At 37.9% G+C, this 21,896-nt stretch overlaps 1 protein-coding gene across 1 annotated transcript in view; it reads left to right on the top strand.

Annotated features, from left to right (window-relative positions):
- Nucleotides 1–21,375, top strand: part of nlrc5 (NLR family, CARD domain containing 5) — a 39,505-nt gene extending 18,130 nt beyond the window's left edge. Inside the window, exons 20-56 of the mRNA XM_053319018.1 lie at nucleotides 1,410–1,493; nucleotides 2,762–2,845; nucleotides 3,112–3,201; nucleotides 4,283–4,363; nucleotides 4,623–4,706; nucleotides 6,133–6,216; nucleotides 6,567–6,656; nucleotides 8,222–8,269; nucleotides 8,364–8,393; nucleotides 8,522–8,605; nucleotides 8,688–8,771; nucleotides 9,019–9,108; nucleotides 9,863–9,922; nucleotides 10,335–10,418; nucleotides 10,552–10,635; nucleotides 11,145–11,234; nucleotides 11,325–11,390; nucleotides 11,926–12,009; nucleotides 12,937–13,020; nucleotides 13,140–13,226; nucleotides 13,403–13,462; nucleotides 13,624–13,671; nucleotides 13,946–14,029; nucleotides 14,117–14,200; nucleotides 14,286–14,363; nucleotides 14,827–14,901; nucleotides 15,085–15,168; nucleotides 15,878–15,961; nucleotides 16,669–16,767; nucleotides 16,888–16,971; nucleotides 18,354–18,437; nucleotides 18,689–18,772; nucleotides 18,872–18,955; nucleotides 19,059–19,136; nucleotides 19,501–19,584; nucleotides 20,104–20,187; nucleotides 20,369–21,375. Coding sequence (XP_053174993.1) covers nucleotides 1,410–1,493; nucleotides 2,762–2,845; nucleotides 3,112–3,201; nucleotides 4,283–4,363; nucleotides 4,623–4,706; nucleotides 6,133–6,216; nucleotides 6,567–6,656; nucleotides 8,222–8,269; nucleotides 8,364–8,393; nucleotides 8,522–8,605; nucleotides 8,688–8,771; nucleotides 9,019–9,108; nucleotides 9,863–9,922; nucleotides 10,335–10,418; nucleotides 10,552–10,635; nucleotides 11,145–11,234; nucleotides 11,325–11,390; nucleotides 11,926–12,009; nucleotides 12,937–13,020; nucleotides 13,140–13,226; nucleotides 13,403–13,462; nucleotides 13,624–13,671; nucleotides 13,946–14,029; nucleotides 14,117–14,200; nucleotides 14,286–14,363; nucleotides 14,827–14,901; nucleotides 15,085–15,168; nucleotides 15,878–15,961; nucleotides 16,669–16,767; nucleotides 16,888–16,971; nucleotides 18,354–18,437; nucleotides 18,689–18,772; nucleotides 18,872–18,955; nucleotides 19,059–19,136; nucleotides 19,501–19,584; nucleotides 20,104–20,187; nucleotides 20,369–20,456 — 2,938 coding nt within the window. The 3' untranslated portion in view covers nucleotides 20,457–21,375. The remainder of the gene's footprint in view (nucleotides 1–1,409; nucleotides 1,494–2,761; nucleotides 2,846–3,111; nucleotides 3,202–4,282; nucleotides 4,364–4,622; nucleotides 4,707–6,132; nucleotides 6,217–6,566; nucleotides 6,657–8,221; nucleotides 8,270–8,363; nucleotides 8,394–8,521; nucleotides 8,606–8,687; nucleotides 8,772–9,018; nucleotides 9,109–9,862; nucleotides 9,923–10,334; nucleotides 10,419–10,551; nucleotides 10,636–11,144; nucleotides 11,235–11,324; nucleotides 11,391–11,925; nucleotides 12,010–12,936; nucleotides 13,021–13,139; nucleotides 13,227–13,402; nucleotides 13,463–13,623; nucleotides 13,672–13,945; nucleotides 14,030–14,116; nucleotides 14,201–14,285; nucleotides 14,364–14,826; nucleotides 14,902–15,084; nucleotides 15,169–15,877; nucleotides 15,962–16,668; nucleotides 16,768–16,887; nucleotides 16,972–18,353; nucleotides 18,438–18,688; nucleotides 18,773–18,871; nucleotides 18,956–19,058; nucleotides 19,137–19,500; nucleotides 19,585–20,103; nucleotides 20,188–20,368) is intronic.
- The last annotated feature ends 521 nt before the right edge of the window (nucleotides 21,376–21,896 follow it).

Genomic DNA, 21,896 nt, shown 5'->3' with positions numbered 1-21,896 from the left:
CCCTATGATAGGCTACAGAGACCCAGGAGTCCCACCCACACATGTTCTAGACCCCCCCTCGTCCGATCACCTTTAATGACAAGCAGTCATGATGAGAGAGAGAGTGAGAGAAACAACAACACCAGAGCTAGCAGCAGTGATGCTGCTGCTTCAGCAGTGGTTCCTCTCAGCAGCAGGTGTCGGCAAACCAGTCGGACAGTGAGTCAAGTGAGGCTCCCGCTGCCATGGTGGTGCAGGAGCAGGTTGAGGAAGACTCTCCACTATGTGGAAGTGGTGATACAGTCTTAAGCAGGTGTGATCCTGCCAGCAGTTTGGATAAACACTCATTAAATGTTCAGAATGGTTACTTAACTGTCTATGAACTTTACTTGACATAATAAATAGCAAACTCTGCATAGTGTGGTGTGTTACAACTAGGCCTAAATCTAGTTATCTAAAGTATTAGAAAACAATAACCGTATTCATATACTATCCTGATTTATTGATTAGTTGCTTTTATTAACCACTATTTTCATCAAAGGATGCCACATAATTACAAATCTGCAAGCTTACAACTCACATGTTGCAATGTGATGTGGTTTGAGCATGTAGATCTGCTATTTTCACAATTGTTGATCATTTCTACCTATAATGACTTCCCCCAAATCAGGTCACTAGAGTTAAAGCCTATAGTTGCACTTTGTATTGTATTATGATACACTCTTGAATCTTAAATCCTTCTCCAGTATCTAACCTTAAGACCAAGTGAGCAACATACTGTGTAGTCATCATTTATTTTATTCAAGGCTCCAGAATATAAGGGATATTGTTCAGTATACTACTGTTATTAAGGGCTTGTGTGTTTATATGTACATCAACGGGGTTAGTTGGCACAGTATCTGCGCGCGGATTGTAGTGGGCCGGTCTAGACCAAAAATTTTTGTCCCAGTCCAGGCCTGCTTGAAACTAAGCGTGTACAAACAGTATAACCTCTGCTATTTAAATATACGCGCAAACCACAAAAGAACACCTTCACCACAGGCATTAGGGAAGTAAAGCAAAGAGAAGGAGGCTTGTTCAACCGGATGCTCTTATAAACGGTAAGCTTCTTACGGACAGTCACATGACCTTGTTGACATAAGGTCTCATTGAAGGTACGGATCATAGACAGTCTGAGTGAGTGACTACTCCCCTGATCTTTGCCATCGTGACAGTTCCCTTGACAAACATTGCTCCTGCTTTAAAGTGAAACAGCTGTAAGCACAGTGCGTGTACCTTGACTTACTACTACAGTACATACTGACTGCTGTATTATTAAGTCAGTGCCTGAACAGCATACACATGATGATGAAATGTTTTAAACTTTTTTGTAATGTTTGTATCACTGCTTCATTGTTCAGTCTGAATCTGTTGCTACCATTTTTGTCCAGCTTGTTGAACCAGAAATGGAGCAAGTCTGAGATGCAAAGAGTTGCAAAATCGTTGGCGTGTTGCCCCACCTTGTCTGTCCTGGAGTAAGTATAGCTCTTCAAATGTGGCACAACACCATTCCACACACCAATGACACAACACATAAAAACAGAACATTATGGTCCTAAATGTCGCTGTCACAGCCGTGTCTCCTGTGTTCACTTGTATGTGGTGCTGGCATGGGCGTGGTTCTTCCTTGGCATTCTCTGGGCAGGTGAAATAAATGAGCCACAGTCCCTCCTGATTGTGGCTCATTTAACTCACCTGCCCATCCTGCACATCTGCCTTCCATCAACCCATCAAGTTAACATATATTAGAGGTCACTATCTGTACCCGGACCTGTTACTGATGAAATATTGAGGATTGTTATATTTTGTCAGTTTCTATTTTAATGGGAACAGCTTCTCCAGCTATTACAGTAAAAGTAATAACTGGTAAGTAAGTAGGTAAGTAAGTAAAACTCACAGACCACTGTGCATAGCAGATCTTCTCAAGTGACACTAATCACACGATCTTCTCATGTGACACTAATCAGCCAATAAAATCAGCACATTCAGACATGTGGAGAGACTGGACTGTCAGTGAGATACACATGGACAAAAGAGTGCATATGTGAAATTAAGTTTATGGTTTAACATTTAGTTTAAGTTTAAAAGTAAAAAGGGATTCTTTTTTATTTTTCTAAAACGAAGCACTATTTAAGAAGCACAATCAAAAGTTTTCTGTAATGCACTTTATTTTAAAATGCCATCTTTATTTGAAAAGAAAATTGATTTATGTTCTTTTTTATTCTTATTTGATTTGTTTTATTATTTATTTGAATACATTTGAAAATATAAATACTTATTAATGTTATTGCTATATTCTAGAATTCTACTGTATTTACACTTCTCCTCAGCCAGGCGTGCTCTCTCCCTCATTCACTCAGCTCTGCCATCACCTCTCTACCTTCTGCTTTGCCTGCCATCCTCAATCCCCTTTATTCCTACAATAAAGCCTGTTTAATATGACTCATTGCTATTGATTGTGTCAGCGTGTTTGTGTCTGCCTTTACTGATTCTAACACTTAATGTAGTTATTGACTTACTGTTTTTGCTATTGCTAGTATTTAATGTCAGTAGTTGGTAGAACTTCTCTTTTTAGTTTGCCAATTGATTTGATAGTGACTTTAACGAGCTATCACTTCCTTTTTTGCATGTTATTATCAGATACCATCAGTTGATCTGCTAATGCCATTTGTCACTAAGCATGCATATAGTATATTCATGCATATTAAATGCATTGAGGCGTGTGTGTGTGTGTGCACCCTAGTCTGTCTGGAGGCCAGTGGGATGTGGAAACTCTGAAGATACTGACTCAGTTTTTGCCCAAGTTCAGCGTCACCAAAAAGATCATGTAAGACTGACTTCATTATTCATACTGTGGAATTTTTTTACACCAAACTACCCATCACAAATATATGCCTTATATCATAACATATAAGGCTGTCTTCTATTCATTATTCAGTTCAGAGCCACATGCTGTACATACAATGTTCAATTATGACATTTTTGGTTTACCATTTAAATGTTTTGGTCAGGAATAACCACAAAAACAGTGTTCATCCATATTAAATAACTTGCAAACAAATGTTCTGCTGATGTTCTCATGTCTCTTCTCAGTTTGGATGACAGCTGCTCTTCAGTGAAGGGTTTGGTTGTTCTGACTGCTCTGCTGTCTGATTGTCCTGCTGTGACGCAGCTGCTTATCAGGTACAAACACACTCGTAATGTATGCGTATCAGGTGCAAACACACTCTTAATGTATGCGTATCAGGTGCAAACACACTCGTAATGTATGCGTATCAGGTGCAAACACACTTGTAATGTATGCGTATCAGGTGCAAACACACTCGTAATGTATGCGTATCAAGTACAAACACACTCGTAATGTATGCGTATCAGGTGCAAACACACTTGTAATGTATGCGTATCAGGTGCAAACACACTCGTAATGTATGCGTATCAGGTACAAACACACTCGTAATGTATGCGTATCAGGTACAAACACACTCGTAATGTATGCGTATCAGGTACAAACACACTCGTAATGTATGCGTACAGTATCAGGTGCAAACACACTCGTAATGTATGCGTATCGGGTACAAACACACTCGTAATGTATGCGTATCGGGTGCAAACACACTCGTAATGTATGCGTACCAGGTACAAACACACTCGTAATGTATGCGTATCAGGTGCAAACACACTCGTAATGTATGCGTATCAGGTACAAACACACTCGTAATGTATGCGTATCAGGTACAAACACACTCGTAATGTATGCGTATCAGGTACAAACACACTCGTAATGTATGCGTATCAGGTACAAACACACTCGTAATGTATGCGTATCAGGTGCAAACACACTCGTAATGTATGCGTATCAGGTACAAACACACTCGTAATGTATGCGTATCAGGTACAAACACACTCGTAATATATGCGTATCGGGTGCAAACACACTCGTAATGTATGCGTATCAGGTGCAAACACACTCGTAATGTATGCTGTATGCTGTATTAAAGCACACATGCCTACACACAATTGTTGCAGATATTTCTAGACATACTGTACCAATACATTCATAATGACTAAAACACACCACACTGTAAAACAATCAAAAACATTATTAGTTTACAACAATCTCCTTTATTGTGAATTACTGGGTTCATTCACATACTGTATACTTATGAATCTTCCTTGAATAATGAGAAACCTAACATTACTTGATATAATTCTTAATTAGTGATGCCACCACTGCAACATAACTGTGTGTTTCTTTGTGTTTCAGACTACAGAGCCCTGTCCAGGTGTCTATGTTATTCTTTGAAGAGACACAACAACCTGCAAATGAAATATCTAAAACACTCTGGTATGTATTTCATATTGTCACAACAGTTTGAGAGCATCCTGTTGCAGCATGATGTCTGGATGAAATGTTACAGATCTGATCTGAGATCTGATTCCAAAGTGTTAACCAATGCTATAGTAGAGAATGAAACATGTTTTTCATCTACAGATATGAGAGATTCCACTGATGTAGATGATGTTAATGATATTACTGAATTCTAATATTACTGGTGAGATTATGATTATGATGATAGTAATCATGATGCTGTTGCCTCCGTCAGTCTCAGCTGCTGTGAACTGCGCCCTGCTGATCTGCAGAATGTGTGGAAGAGTTTGGGAACCTCTTCTGATCTCACAGTATTGGAGTAAGATACAATCAGAAACAATATTAACGTTTAATATTTAGCAGCCTATATAAATGCAGACATATGCTAATTTAAGTAGCCTATTTATGAGTGGTAAGAGTGCCATTTTTATCCATATCTCATTTGACCTCTGTTTATGTTATTAACTTCACTAGATTTACCTTTGGATATAATAAGAGTTTTATGAAGTGTGAACATCTTGGTGTATAACATGTATGCCCGTTCATTCTGGATAAATATGCCCGCACAAACTTTACATTTCTAACATTTGCAGCTTATTGTTAGCTCATATATATATACTTTATATATACTTTTATTTTTTACTTGCATACTAAACCAAGATCTCATTATGTATGGGTCAGTGACGTGATACAACCCAGTGTCAGTTGGTGTAACCAGCAATTTTTCATTAAAATTAGATTTTATATACAGGAACTAAAATGTGGAATAAATATAATCAACTTGTACAATACAATACTATGATTTTGTAAAAAAATTTACACCATTTATCAAAACTTATTTTGAAAAAATGGTTATTATTAAAAGTAATTATTTGTATAAGTAATCTTAAATACACTGTAGGTGGATAAAATATTTAATATTTATCATTCTTTTGTGGTTACACCATTTGACATTTTCAGGAGCATTCAGTCTTACTTTTGTTTAAAAAAATGGTGCAAATGTCATTTCAAATTACATAAAACCAACAAAAATACAAAATGTACATTCTAAAAAACCTGCTGCTGCTTTTAAAACAATTTTTAAAGATGTATATATATATATATATATATTTTTTTTTTAAAAGATTTTGTTGGCATAGACACTTTTATTTATCAGTGGACCGACAGGAAACATGGGACAGATAGGGGGGTGTGACATGCAGCAAAGGACCTCCAATCGGGATTCGAACCAGGGTCGGCTGTGCTAACCCTAACCCTAACCCTAACCCTGCTCTAACCACTCAACCACCTGCGCGCACTTTTTAAGATATTTTTGAAATGCTGATCTTGCCAACCCTTATTTGTCCCTGACCCACATACATTTCAGCTGACTATAGATACAGTATCATTTGCATACATGCTGTGTTGAAATCAGCCCCACAAAACAAATGTGTGCATTTTAGTAGGTTCAGTAAACTGTGTGAGTGAAACATCTGCCAAAAACATTCCTCAGCAGTTGCTTTCTCTCAGAGTTGTGTCATGTTAGTCACAGTGGCCAAAATCCAGAACATCTGTGTCTCCATGGTAAATTTAGACATGGCCTTAAATCATAATGGGATGTTGTTTGAATGATCTTGTGCTTCATTCACTTTTTCTGCATCCCCCTTGGATTTGGTTGTTTCCCCTTTTTTGGGGAGCTACTATTTACTTTTTACATTTACATCTTGCTCATGACACTGTTTTAACCCTACATTCTTCTCTGTCAGTCTGTCCAGTAACTGCTTAGGCAACAAAGGTCTGAGCAATTTGGTGGATGCCCTGCCTCGTCTCAGCAACATCCAAGAAATCAAGTAAGACTCACATACTGTACATACTGACAAAGAAAAGATACTCTCAAAGCAGTTGTAAACCATATTTTAAGGTGATTTATGATGCAAAATGTATTTATTAGTATAGACAAAAAGATGTATTATGAGGATTTAATAAGAATGAGCACAAGTTGTGTGTGCCATAGCGTTTTGAGTGAGGGGGAAGGGAGGAACAGATGGTATGTTGGCAAAAGCATGTCTATTATTTTCTCACTAAACACGTTCCAAACGACATGTGCCGACACTGGCAGCTACTATGTTTACCCCGGGGCATCATCCAGGATAAATGATGCCCTCCTGGCGGTCTCATTATGTTTGTGTGTGTTTTTCAGTGCCAGTAACAATGGCATCGGCATGGAGGGAGTGGTGTTGCTGGCTGGTGCTTTGTGCTCCCATAACAACTTAACACAAATTCACATCAGGTACCCTTTTGTTTTATATTTTTAGGCATTTAATGATTTTAGTAGAGCAATAACAGAATAAGCACTGTCGCCAACAAGGCAAGCTGCGAGCCAGAAGTACAACAGCTGATAATTGCTGGCTCTATGCCTTCATATTTGTTTATAAAATACAAGTATATCTACACAATAGACATTTGCACAGAAGTGAGTGGACTGAGGAGACAATAGTTTATTATAAACTAAAAACTAGAGCTCGACCAAAAATAATCTAAAAAAAAATCTACCAATATTATCAGCCGATATATTGGCAAATATGTTGTCTGATATGTGCAATTTTTTTTCTTAATTCAAGTTTAATGTGTTTTTTTTATTAATTAGGTAATGTAAGTATTACATTTCACTGATGTCATTTTACACAACAAAATGTATTGTTAAACTATAAGATATCACAGCCTCCGTTTGATAACCACATTTGAAGGGTCATTGCTAAAAAATGTGTTCATATATTCTGTACATATAACATTATCAACCAGTATATCAGTATCCCGGCCGCTTCACACTAGGCCGACAGGACCACATCATCTGCAAAAAGCAGTGACCCAATCCTGAGGTCACCAAACCGGACCCCCTCCACACCCTGGCTGCGCCTAGAAATCCTGTCCATAAAAATTATGAACAGGATCGGTGACAAAGGGCAGCCCTGGCTCAGTCCAACCCTCACTGGAAACAAGTCCAACTTATTGCCGGCAATGCGGACCAAGCTCTGACACCGGTCTGGATCGGTTTGCAGCCGAGTGTGAAGCGGCCGGGATGAGAATCAGCACCTCCAAATCCGAGGCCATGGTCCTCAACCGGAAAAGGGTGGAGTGCACTCTTCGGGTCGAGGATGAGATTCTGCCTCAAGTGGAGGAGTTCAAGTACCTCGGGGTCTTGTTCACAAGTGAGGGAAGGATGGAGCGGGAGATCGACAGGCGGATTGGTGCGGCGTCTGCAGTAATGTGGACTCTGCACGGATCCGTCGTGGTGAAGAGAGAGCTGAGCCGAAAGGCAAAGCTCTCGATTTACCAGTCGATCTTCGTTCCTACCCTCACCTATCGTCATGAGCTTTGGGTAGTGACCGAAAGAACAAGATCGCGGGTACAAGCGGCCAAAATGAGCTTCCTCCGTAGGGTGGCTGGGCTCTCCCTTAGAGATAGGGTGAGAAGCTCAGTTATCCGGAGAGAGCTCAGAGTAGACCCTCTGCTCCTCCGCATCGAAAGGAGCCAGATGAGGTGGCTCGGGCATCTAACCAGGATGCCTCCCGGACGCCTCCCTGGGAATGCCTCGGGATCCCCCGGGAAGAGCTGGACGAAGTGGCTGGGGAGAAGGAAGTCTGGGCTTCCCTACTTAGGCTGCTGCCCCCGCGACCCGACCCCGGATGAGCGGAAGAGGATGGATGGATGGATGAATATATCAATATCAGAATTGTTTTGCTCCCTAATACTGATATTGGCATCGGCCCATAAAATGCAGTGGTTCGGTGCATCGGTCAGGCCTATTAAAAAGTGCAAAATGTTAATCTTATGGTGTCCTGTTGGTTCCTACAGTGATGGGGGCAGAAAGCAAGTGATCCTGAAGTTCTGCTCTGAAAAAAGGTAGAAAATCAACATCTGTGACAACCTCCTGGATATCACTGTCTGTGTTTTTGTTTCTCAGTTAATAAGTAAATTCTACTCTTTTTGTTCTTAGCGATGACAAGCAACAGCTGAAGATGTTCAGGTACAGTGAGCTGACGAAGAGTTGGAGGAAAAACACTAATTTTTGACATGTTTCCAACAGTTTTCTACACTTTTCAAGTCATTACTTCAGGATTAAGATGCTGAACAACAACCTCTGTTATGTTGTAGGATCCACAACAGCAGCCTGCTGCCCACTGATATGACTCAGCTGTGCAGGAGATTGATCAAGTGTTCCTCCCGTTTGGAGTTAGAGTAAGTTTAATGATTGTATGCATATAAATATTATTTTATGATATAAACAACAGGTAGACATTTATACACTATGATGTGCCAGTTTGTCTCACAGCTTATTGAGAGACGAGGCTATTGTGAATCTGCTAAAAGTCCTGCCCAAGATGGTGTCACTGCAGAGACTCAAGTAAGACCTACACACACGCATGAATTATGTCGATGGTTTTGAGTGTGAGAGTGAGTAAAGATGTCCCCAATGTTCTTTTATCATTATTACTATGTGAAACCTAAATAATCCCTGTTGGCAGTATAAACAGGAATCTTACATACAAACAGTATGCAGAAAATAAGTAGGATACACACAGAGTGGTGACCAGAAATATAAAGTGCACCATTTCTTTCTGTAGCCTATCCTCTCCTCTTTTCCTCCTCAGTGTCAGCCACAGTATTAAATCTACAGCCGGAGCTTTGAAGCTGATCAACTGTTTGACTGGTAGTGGAAGAGTCACAGCAGTGGAGCTCAGGTACTGCCGTGCCTGTGATGCATCTGTCAAGAAATCAACTTGACACTTTTAAAAATCAAAGTTTAATTCATTTCTGTGTGGGTCAGTGATGTTTTTTTTGTGTCCACGTGGTTAGGTCAAATTTAAAGGGGTTAAAATGTGAAAATAAACGTATGAATAACTTGCACGCATTCTTTTTTTTGTGGAACCAGCATCAAATTTCTGCTTTTAATCCATTTTGAGAGAATATATTAGAGGATTATGGCAAAAATGTCTAAGTGGTGTAACCATAAAAACTTTGTACCAAATAAGTTAACTTGCTTAAAAACGCTAAATTCTCAATAAAACACCATATCAACTAGTTTGGCAAGATAATAGAATACTATTGTTCCAAATATTCCATTTAATCTGGGGAATCATGTCAATCAGGAACCATTTCAATTAGTTTTTTGTTTATATAAGTACACTTAAATACACTGTACTGTATGTGGATCAAATATTTAATATTTATCATTCTTTTGTGGTTACACCATTTGACATTTTCAGGATCATTTAACCTTTAGGTAAAAAATGGTGCAAATGTCATTTCAAATGACATAAAACCAACAAAAATACTAAATGTACATTTTAATGAAACTGCTTTTAAAACTATTTTTTAATTGCTCATTTTGCGACACCCTAATTTGTCACTGACTCATATGCAGGCACTCTTGAGTAATGTGTTTGTGTAATACATGCATTTTTGTAACTGAACATGTTTTTAACTCTCTTTCAGGCCTCAGAGTGAATCCTTCATTCATTTTGACGAGGTGAAAGCAGAACAAGCCAGCTGCAGGTCAGTGCACTGTCCACCCGTGTAACCAAAAAAAAACTGGTTGGGTGGGTTTTTGGTTTTTTTTTTCTTCAGGCAGCTCAGTTTGTCATCCTTCCAAGCATTCGTTGGGCACACACACAAGATATCAGATCTAGCTCTTTAGTTCCTCTTTCAGTCTGACTGCCAGTGTATGTGGTTTAGCTTGCAAATGATCACAAGCTCTGCCAGCACTGGCAGAAAGAGCTGTTTACCGCAAGTGACAACAGAAAAAGGCAGTTAATATATACTGTAACAGTCTAACGAACATCCAAATACTGTGAGGTGTGACGTGCTGTCTAGCCTGTGTGTCATGTGACCTGCTTCATGTAATCAGCACAAAATAAAGAATTACTTAATCAGCAGAGAAACACTGTCTGACTGTATGTGTACACAGGTTCACTCATTTCAGCCTAAACAGTGAGAACATGGAGCTACTGCTGGACATCCTACAGCATGGTCCCCAACTGTCTGACTTAGAGTATGAGACACACACACACACTCACTCACTCACTCACTCACTCACTCACACCTTTCTGTCTACATACTCTATGTACTAATATTACTCACTCACTTCCTATTGACGTTAACACTATTCTCTCTTTTCACTGCAGTTTGTCAAGTAACCAACTCGATGATGAAGCAGTGAAACATTTGGTGGAGTCTCTACCAAAGCTTAACATCACCAGATATATCAAGTAAGATACATGTTGTGAAATGTATTCATTTGTAGCTGTTGTGTAGAAACAACTTAGAAAATTCCAGCAGCTACAGGAACATATAACAATTTTTTCCACTTGTTTGCAGTTAATAACCATTAATTGCAAATATTAGATATTAGACTGATATATTTTCAGCAGATATTGGCTAGGATACATTTTATATTCAAGTTTCACCCTTATATTTTTATTTGTTGTGTTATTATTTGAGTTTTTTATGAATAAAAAATGAAAACTTACTGATCAGAATGTACTGCTTTATAATTATGTTCACTATCACTGTCTTCTATTTATTATTACTCAGCTGTGAAGTTGTAAAATATCATTTAAGCAATTGCCAAAAATGTGTATGTATATTAAATGTTTATTTCAAAGGGGAAAATGTCAAAAAAAAAATCCCAAATGTCATTTATATATGCATACTGTAGGTGTAATGTAATGTACTGTACATGACACTTTCATGGTCTTAAATGTTTGTTCCTTTGCAGTCTGAGCAACAACAGACTTACCCAGCAGGGGTTGTTGGATGTGGCCAGCACACTGTGTACCTGTGACAACGTCTCTGCTGTAGAAGTTGGGTGAGTCTGTGCATTGAGTGAACAAATAAATGAATTCTGTCACGCTATCCTCGGACTTGACTTTGTGATTGTGATTCTGTCTGCTCGTAGCTTGGGAGCTGAGGAGAGGTGTCTCATCTGGTTCGGACAATGCGGGGGTTGCCAAAAAACTCTGAGGTTGGTCAACAATTCCAAATTCTCAATATAGAAGCACATGAAAGAATAAAGTGAATAAGTACAGAGATACAGTGTGTTTTATATACAGTGCAGTTGGCAGAGTCTTTCTGTTACACACCTCAGCCCTCATACCACTTCCATTACCACTACAGCCTTTTGATGTGTAGAATAAATTATGTAAGGTACCCCTGATCTTGTGCCACATTTAACAAATCATCACTTCACAGAACAATTTGATCGATGTGTGTGTGATGGTTTTTGGAATTTCACACAGCTTTAATCTCATCAGTCTCATTTTTTTTGCTTAACATACAACTTGTATGAAGTTTTTATACTTAAGGTGTCCCAAAATCACCCACAACATGCATTGACAGATGGAAAGCAAACAGGAAGTGTCAGCCATGTACAGTAGTTTACAGGCAGCAGCACACACACACACACACACACACACACACACACACACACACACACACACACACACACATATTGCACCCATCATGTATTGAGTTATTCTTTCTTCTCTCTCTCTCTTCAGTATCAGAGGGAGAAGTTTGGAACGTCACCATCTGGTCAGATTAGCAGAGATGATGTCTAACTGTCCCCGTCTGACCAAACTGGAGTAAGTATGTCCACCTTCAGACCGTTTCTGAAGCTTAGAAACAGACTGTACATTCAAACTGTAATTCGTGTATTTCTTTAAATTAAAATATAATTGCTTTTTATGTGTGCCCTGCAGGTTCATGATACTGCAAATCTTTGCATTATCGTAAAACAGATTTTTGAGGAAACTTTTCTGAACGATTAAAAGGGAAAATGTCATGGAAATTGCTCAAAATATATTGGATTTTTTTTATACAAAAGGACAAATTAATGAATTTGGCTTTCAATTGGATTTGATTTATTTTCCAAATCTGTCTGTTATTTTTATAACGCACCGTTTACATCTGTTTTACTTCATAACTCTTTTACTCCTTGCAGCTCTGGTTTTACTCACTTTATACATAGTGACTTTTATTTTTTAAACTTTTATATATTTTTAAAATTTGATTAATCTTTTATTAGCTATTTTTTAAATTAAATTTATTTATTTCATGTATTTTTATATTTTCATCCTACCTCTGGTGTTTCCTCATTGCAGATTCTTGAGAGTTATTGAGTTTTTAATGAGGTTTTTTTCTCTTCATTTGTTTTGATTAAGCGCTGTGTGTTGCATCACAATGTATGACAAGTGCTATACAAATATAGTTTGATTGATTGGTTGATTGGAAGACTTGAATCTGTAATCAAGGATGAGATTATTTCAGAAGCTTTTGGTCGTATTCCATTCCTTCTTCAGCAAAGCTTTACTTTTTAATTCCTAGAGAGCCAATTCAAGCTTCTCAACTGGGAGTGGAGATAAAAGTGAAAGAAATCCATCAGAAGGGCGTCCAATAAAAAGCCTGACTTGTTATGGCTTTGACTTTATTTATATAAGATTATTCAGGGTTAGTTTTATTTTTTCATGCTATTCCCTGATACTTAATGATCATCTGTGATTGGTCCACAGGTTCAAGAACAACGAGCTGAAGTCAGAGTGGATTGAGCATTTTGTCCAAGTGTTGAACAGCAGTCAGAGAGACTGCATTCTCAGGTAAGATCGAGTAGAGTAGACATAGTTTGAGTCATTTGCTCCAAAAGGGAAGTTTAAAATGACATTCTGAACTATTGAATTCTATTGTTTTATATATTTGTGTATTATATCATTATCAGTTTTGAGGAGCGTTGGATCAGATCTGTGGAAGCTGTTCGTTTGGTGTGTCGCTGTCTGGAGCTTAACAGCAACATACGAGCAATCAGGTGAGATATGAAAGCACACACACACACACACACACACACACACACACACACACACACATACATACACACATTCAGAATATACACTTCCAGAGATGTTCAAACTCAATGTCCCAACTCATGTTTACAGTATCTCTATAAGTCATGAATAACACCCTCTAAACACATTTACCTTGCAGGGTGCACCACAACACGCTACACCTGTCTTTGATGAAATCCACCCAACAGACTTCAGTGAGGTAATAAATGTCAAATGTCTCTTGTAATTCAGCAAGTAGTTGAACTTTCTCTGCTAAATATTAAACTTTAAAGTGTTTCAGGCTTTGTTATAGTTAAAATATAAGAAATTTAATGAACTAATGCATAATTTTGTGTCTTGTATCTGTCTTTGTGTTTTCAGCGCTGACTCGGCAGATCCAGCTCCATCAATGGCTACAGAGAAAATAGGGTACCTCTTATTTCATTTAAATGCACTGCGTGATTAATCTAAAAAGTTTTTTTTTAAATTAGCAACATTGTGGTCTGGAGAAAAACACAAATACTACATGTTATACTGTGCAAATGTTTCTACAATGTAACTTTTAGCTTTTAATTTAAACATCTCTGAAGACCAATGAGGGTTTTTTTTAAAATATAAAAGTGGTAGCAGTTAAGTTGTTGATAACAGCAGGATTAAAAGATACTTCCTCTCCTCTCCTCTCCTCTCCTCTCATCTCCTCCAGCCTTGTGGACTGTGAAGTACATGACTACCATATTGCAGCTATGAGCAGCATCATCCAGAGGTGTCCTTTACTGAGAGAGTTGGAGTAAGTTAAACTTATTTTTTCTTGTATGAATATAATTCATATATAATACAAGACATATTTCTGAGTGTTTGTTCTCATTATTCCCAGTTTTTCAAACAACAGCCTGAGTTTAAATGGAGCTGAGTTCCTCTGTTCTGTTCTTCCCTCACTACCAAAACTCACTTCTCTCAGGTTAGACTTTTTTTGCCCCATTTGACACATCTTATGCCTATTTTAAAGCTCTAGCATGACAAGCATCCACTTCTGTCTTTTCCAGCATTGGCTCCAAAGTGGGGGTTATGGATGAGAAGCTCTCGGAGGCCTTGCTGCAGTCTACAGCCATTCAGAGCTTAAAGTGAGCAACACACACGCACGCACACACACACACACACACACACACACACACACACACACACACACACACACACACACACACACACACACACACACATTTTATTCCTTTTCTATAGCCTTTTCTTTTCTTTTCATTTTCTCTTATTGCTGAGTGTGAATAAAGACACTGAATGATTTAGCATCACTCCTCCTCTCTTATTATTATTGTCATATTGCAAAGTGGACCATATTTAGGTCAGGGGGCTTGGTCAGGTAATTCACAACCAGCCAGGCTCTCCTAACATTAATAGGACAGTGTGAAAGTACATTCAAAAATACATCCTACAGACATACAGTACATGTAAACAAACACATGTTGGGGCTGTCTGGCAGGCATGTACAATACTTTTTGTGTTCGTTTCCTTACAAGATTATCAATGTTTGATGTATTATTCAAGACGTCTTTTTTTGTCTCTCTCTCCCAGTTTATCAGGTCATTCCATTTATGACCCAGCAGCTCAGATTATCACCAAAGTGTTGCACCGTCTCAGATCACTCAAGTAAGCATTCATCATTTAGTAATATGTAGTGTATCTGTGAAATACAAATGAAATATTACATCATTTATAGTTATGAACATGATCCACGTCCATCATGCAAAACATAAAGTTGTTATCATGTGGAAAAATCTGTCCCACACAATGTATGAAGAGAAAAGTTAGTGTTTGACTTGTCTTTTCTAGTCTGTCACATTGTAGATGGACAGCAACTGCAGGGCTGCTGCTTGTCAAAACACTGGGACAGTGTGTCAGTCTGGAAGAACTTCGGTAAAACATACACAGACACACACACACACATGCATATATATATGGGTCAATGACATGATGCAAACCAGTATCCAATTGGTGTAAGCAGTATTTTTCATAAAGAATCTGATTATATACAGGAAAATAAATGTGAACTAAAATGTGGAATAAATGAATAAATAGAATAAATCTACTTTTGCAATGCAACACTATGTTTTGTAACAAATTTTCCATCATTTGTCACAACTTATTTAGAAAAAATGGTTGTTTTTAGGATATGTCCTGCTCAATATTGACAAAATGCTTTAAGATTTAAATGTAGAAACACACCAAAAATCCAAAATGCTCCTTTTCATTTGATGTTTTAAAAAAGTAATTCTTTAGTGCACTTAAATACAGTGTAGGTGGATCAAATATTTAATATTTATCATCACATTCTTTTGTGATTAAACAATTTGACATTTCCAGGAACATTCAGTCTTACTTTTGGTAAAAGATGGTGCAAATATCATTTCAAATGATATAAAACCAACAAAATACAAAATGTATATATAACAAACTTGATGCAAACGTGAAGATATTTTGAATTGCTTATCTTGCCAGCCCTTATTTGTCACTGACCCATACATATAAATGTGTGCACAAAATTGTCAGATTGACTGGCTTTGATAATGTCTAATGTCTCTCTCTGTGTGTGTTTGTTTGTGTGTGTTTGTGTGTGCACCCCAAGTCTGGAGTCTGTGCACCTGGTTGAGAACAGCAGATTGACTCTGGCCCAAGCACTGAGGAATACCCGCTGCCTACGCAGTCTCAAGTGAGAAACTCCCTCTGGTCTACTGTAACATTCTCATTGAAGCATGATACACCAAACCTCCATCCAAAAGTTATTGCCTTAAGTTATTACAGCAATAATAAAGGCTTCCCTCTGAGACCAGTGAAATGTGGTCCGTTTATAGCTACTCACATACTGTAGTAATAGAGAAATATTTAATATATGTATGGAAGCTTGCAAAGGATTTTGGCAGACATCTTTATTTTTACTGCTACAGTCACATTGACATACTTTACTCACACATGTCCAAGCCCCCCTAATAATCTGATCTATTTACGATGCCATGCATTTGCTTACACTTGCTGCTCATATTGCAGCCACTGCTGTTACAGCTCAGCATACCAGCATGTCATCAGCTCTGCATGAAACCCTCCCGCCCAGCCCAGAGAAATGTATCGTTGCACGTTCTCTCATAGTGCTAAGCCGTTAAATGTTGCTCCCTGATGAGCGACAGGGTCAGAATGTAGAATGCAACTGTTTATAGTGTATAAATTGCACATCATATTTACATGAATATAAATTATCTGGACATGAGCTGCCTGATGTTTGAGTATTTCCTAACACCACTCAACTTTTCCCCCTGTCAATCACCAGTTTAACTATAACAATTTCTCAAAGGGGTCTGATTGTTTGATTATATAGCAAATTTGTCCCTGTTTATGTGGCATGTGTGTGTGTCTGTGTGCCAGACTAAATAAGATTGCCACAGAAATGGGACCACCAGAAACAAACGCTGTACTGGATCTCCTATCTTCTATGGAGGAACTGACACGAATGGAGGAGATAGAGTGAGTTTTGCGGACACACTGAACATTGAAGTCCATGAATGTGACGAACTTCCTTTCAATCTGTTACAAATTAGAAGCCATCATGGGTGATGTGTCATTGCCTTTCTCTGGTGGTTTCAGGTTGGAGGGATGGAGGATGGCTGATACAGGAGCAGAATGGCTCATCAGACTCCTTCCTATCTGGACAGAACTCAGGAAGATCAGGTATCCTGGACCCTGAGAATCAAGACTGCATTAGTACACTCAGGGGCCCCTGGGCACAGAAGCTCATGTCCCCTAAACAACTTTTATTTTATTCTGATTGGATAACGCTGTTGTCGTTGGAAACCTTGTAACTCCATATTTAGTTTTGGACATATAAGATGTCTGACAGTAACCATAATTATCAGCATCAAGAGAATGGGTCAAGCCTTTTGTTCTATTTGTCTAGAGGCTGATAATTTAAAAAAAAAATCCCCCATCATTTAGGGCCCTTTTTTACTCAGTGGCATCTGGGAGAATTACATCTACTCACTTCTGCTCTGATTTTCTTGATTTTACTTGATTATTCTAGTTTTACTTGATAGTCCTTAGTATGAAATAAAACAATTAGTGTTTGCATTTTCAAATTATTATTCTAAACTGGCTCATCACTCCACTTCATTGATGGTTGATACAGTTATCATCCATGTATGAGCCTATAATATTTTATTTATTATTTTTGATACTCCTATTGTAGAAAGAGTTTAGATTCAGTATGGTCAGAACTAAAGCAGCCAAGCTCCATAAATGCTTAATCCTACACTTCCCATAATGCAACATCTTTTATTAGAGCCCCCAGTTTATAGTGCAGACTATTGGCTAGAAATGTCATACCCCATGTTCAGACAGAGACAACCCCAATGACGTGGTCAGGGCTATTATATTACCTCTCCTGACAAGTAAACAGAGCTTCATGTGCAAATCCAGTGGAAGGAACGCCCCTTTTTCTTCTCTGAATGATGTATGTGCTCCACTGAGTTATTTAATAAGCTGTTTGCTGTTAAGTTGTACCAAAATATCACAGGCTTCTCCTCAGAGTCACTGACAGAGTAATTCAAAACACACACGGGCCATTTTATTAGGGCTCTCACCACCCGCCCTCTTTATGGTGACCAGCTGTCCCCATTTGGAAGCCTCTTCCTATCCAAGAGTGGGAATGACGGGGACACTTCTGGCTCAGGAATTTGGTCTTCATTAGGTGCTGCTGTTGCTATGTATATGATTCATTACATGTTGTATAATCGCTCTACATCTACTATAGCACTTAAAATTGCTTCACAGCTCCTATTAAAGTGACTGTACATAATGCGACTATTTATGAGTTTAGCACCACCCAGTGGCAGATTTCAGAAATTACAGTATGTCAAAGAACAATATTTTTTTGCTTCAGAATCATTTTAAAGAACTCAGAACTTATTAAATGAAACACATACTGGCTTTAATGTTTTTAATGTGGCTTTAATTCAAATCTCATTTTATTCTGAACACATTGTGGCTTTAAAAACGTATAAACTGCAGTATCATGTTACATTGAATGTTGAGTTGTTTGTGTGTTTGTTTTGCAGTCTATCAGACAACCATATCAGTGATCAATCAGGAGAGAAGCTGCTAGAGGCTTTGAGGATCTGCTGTCACCTGGAGGAGCTCCAGTAAGGACATTTTTTACATATGTGCTGCCTGTATGCAAGACAACACACAATATTTTGGTCCAACCAACACTCAAATTGGATTGCCTTTCTTCTTTATTTCCATTTGTAAAAACTTCTAGTCTTCAAAATTGGGTTCTTATATGATGCGTCTAGCTTTTTGTCTAATTTGAAATGCAAATGACATTTTTTTCTTTTTATGCATATCTATGTGCATTTATGAAGTAAAACATCTGCCTCTGTTCTCCTTCAAGTCTGTCTAAGAACAGTCTGGGTGACCTCACTGCTGCCAAGATGGCCCTCATTCTGCCATCACTAACACACCTCACTGTCTTAGAGTAAGTCTCACATGATTCACATTCAGGCATAAATCCTTTTGGCATTTATTACATTTATCACAGTTATCCTGAGGTTTGCACCTGCGTGTCTTATTCTAGTGTTTCAGAAAACAAAATTGGATGTGAAGGGTCGGTGAGTCTATCCAAAGCAATAATGGGCACAAAGAACCTCACCAAGATTAAGTAAGTAACTCTCGTCAGCCCAGTCCTGCTGTTTTGGGAACACAATGATGAAAGATTATATTGCGGGATCATTAGATTAATATTAACTATGTTTCCTTTTCAGTCTGACTGCTGTCGGCACACCAGAGCTATGTGCTGTGGTTGCCAATCTGGCTCACTGTCCTCTCATACAGGATGTGGGGTGAGTTTACAAGTTAACATGACATAAGCTGTCAATAAGTAACAATGAAAACAAATATTAGAGGCACTGGGGAGGGGGCATATTGCTTTTTAAAGCCTCATAAATGGTTCTCATCGGTTAACATGAGTGTGCCATTTGCACTTTGGTGGAATTGCATAACCTAAGATTCTGAAAGCAAACTTGACCTTACAGTGAGTGATGCCAACATTCAGATCTGCCTATTATCACAACAAAGTGTGTTGGTGTGTGACTCACCAAAAGTAGCTTTGAGCATGTCATCAGCTTATATGTGACATAAATATAATTGAGTCTGACTTAAAATGTGATTTACATACTGTAAACATCTCTCTCTGTGTTTCTCTAGTCTGGGGTGGAATGGTTGTGGTGATGAAGTAGTGTTGGAGTTAGCCAGAGTTATGCCTCTCTGTCAGAAGATGACCAGAATCGAGTAAGTTTGTTCATACAAACACACACACACACACACACACACTCACAAGTGTATACTCTTTTTTCATCTGAATTTATTCATTTAATTCTAGTACAATTTCAGGTGTTGGTTTTAGATTTAGTTTTTAATTACTTTGTTCATTTTTGTTTATTTCTATAACTTTACATTTGATCTTATCTTGACTTATGATGTTTAATTTGGGAATCTAAGTTAAATTCTTTAAAACCATTTAGGTTTTGTACGTTATTGTATGGAATGGAATGGTATAGAATGGTGTGATATAGAATAGTATGATACAGAATGGTACTGTATGGTGTGGCATACGGTATGATATGATATAATATATGATACGAAACGATACATTATATATATATATATACATATATATATTTTATTTTTATTTTTTTATTAAACCTTTATTTAACCAGGCAAATCAATTAAGAACATGTTATATATGGTAGGGTACGGTACAATGTGATGTGATATAATAAGGTTTGTTATGTGTGTATTTCATTGCAGTCTGGAATGCAACAGTGTGAGTGCTGCTGGAGTGGAGGCTCTGGTTAAAGCCTTGCAGTCATGTCCTGCTCTGCAGCTCATCAGGTAAACTTGCTCAGGCAAAGTTTGGCTTAAGCAGGCACCTGTAGATTTTGCTTTTGAATAGCTTTGTTTTGTGCCTTTTTTTTAATACTACAATTCTTCAGTCGCATAAAAGCCTGATATATATTTTATCAGCTATACATATAATATATCTAAACATTGAGAACATGAATGTGCTTTTCAGGTTGTGGAAAAACACAGTCCCTTCCAATGAAGCCCAGCAGCTCAGTCTGAAGGACAGGAGGTTGAACTTCTCACCCACCCTAATGTGATCTATATTGTTGGACCACTGATGGCTTTCTGATCATTAGTGTCAGCAGAGGTGATTTACTGCTCAAGTACAGCATCACTTCTGAGTTTGAACTTTTTGCTCTGCAGAATGACAATCAGAAAGCATGAACAATGATCATACAGTAAGTGCTGAAAAGACCACTGTGTGGTCTACTTTAGAAGAGAACTCATTTAGATAAAGTAAAGACTGCTTTAGGAAACAAATATAGGACCTGTAAAAAGAAATCAAAAGACAACATCTAATTTTAAGTAAATGTTCATGTATGACTTTGCACTTAAAGGCCTCTAGTTGGACTTTGGCCTGTGAGAATTACTACAGTATATGCAGACAGACTACGTTGTCACTTTGCACTGTGATGTGTTTACAATAATTAGAGGCCACATTCGTGAAAACACAACAAATCATAAACTCACAGTGAAGGAAGAGTTAAGAGGGAGGACACCTCTCTCTATCATTAGCTCTCATGGTCATTTTAGGTTGTGGTCTCTATACAATTTGCGTATTTATTTCTGCTGTTAAAAAACTGAAATGTTTTGTTTTGAAGTTATTTATACTGCATTTGTGACATACTAAGTCACATTTGTACATGAAAATAATATTTAACATTGAATGAGAACTATTGATTATATTGCTGTTTGTGGTTTCATCACTGATACAGTTATGGTCTAGTTTCTGCGTACCTTATTTTCTTTTTATTATAATATCTTCAGGTTTTGGAATTTTAAGTTGCACAGACTGAAATATACTGAGCTTACTGTCTGATGTGAAGAGTGATGACGTGTTTTTTAAAGATGAATATTCAGGTTGAAGTTTGAGTTCTCACATGGCAAATTACCTGTATGCTTTACAGTCATTTTGACTTGCACTGATATGCCAAATATAAATTAAAAAAAAGTTTCTTTACTATTTTCTTTCTCTCTCTTTCTTTCTTTTGCCACTCAACTTGGTTTAATGTGTGTTGTTCTTGTTATAAACACAAAATGAACAGAGAACACAGGTTGGTATATTCAGAATATCACATTTATAGTTCAGTTATTCTTTTAACAGGCTCTTTGGCTTTTCTGTTTGTAAAGTCACACACACTTTGCACCTATGGTTCAAAATCTATTGCTATCTGTTGTTACTCAACACTCAATACTCAACACATGCATCATGCTTGCCATCCAGAGTGGAATATTACACTCTCTTGGTTGTGTTGCACACCATTATATTAACACTAACAAGAGTTCATTTTTTTATTTAGTGAAGATGACACATCAGCATAACTTAGTACATTTTTGTTTCACCTCCTCCTACTGTCATTTTAAAATAAAGGTACTACTGCACTTTAAAATGCAGTTGTAGAAACATGTTAGTAAGCTTGTGTTGTTTGGATTTCCATCACGGTCTGGCTTGTAAGGTAAATACCTTCACAGGGTCT

Source organism: Scomber japonicus, chromosome 5 (genome assembly GCF_027409825.1).
Source record: "Scomber japonicus isolate fScoJap1 chromosome 5, fScoJap1.pri, whole genome shotgun sequence".
Lineage (NCBI taxonomy): Eukaryota > Metazoa > Chordata > Actinopteri > Scombriformes > Scombridae > Scomber > Scomber japonicus.
Note: the sequence above shows the minus strand (reverse complement) of the source record. Positions and strands in the feature narration are given on the sequence as shown.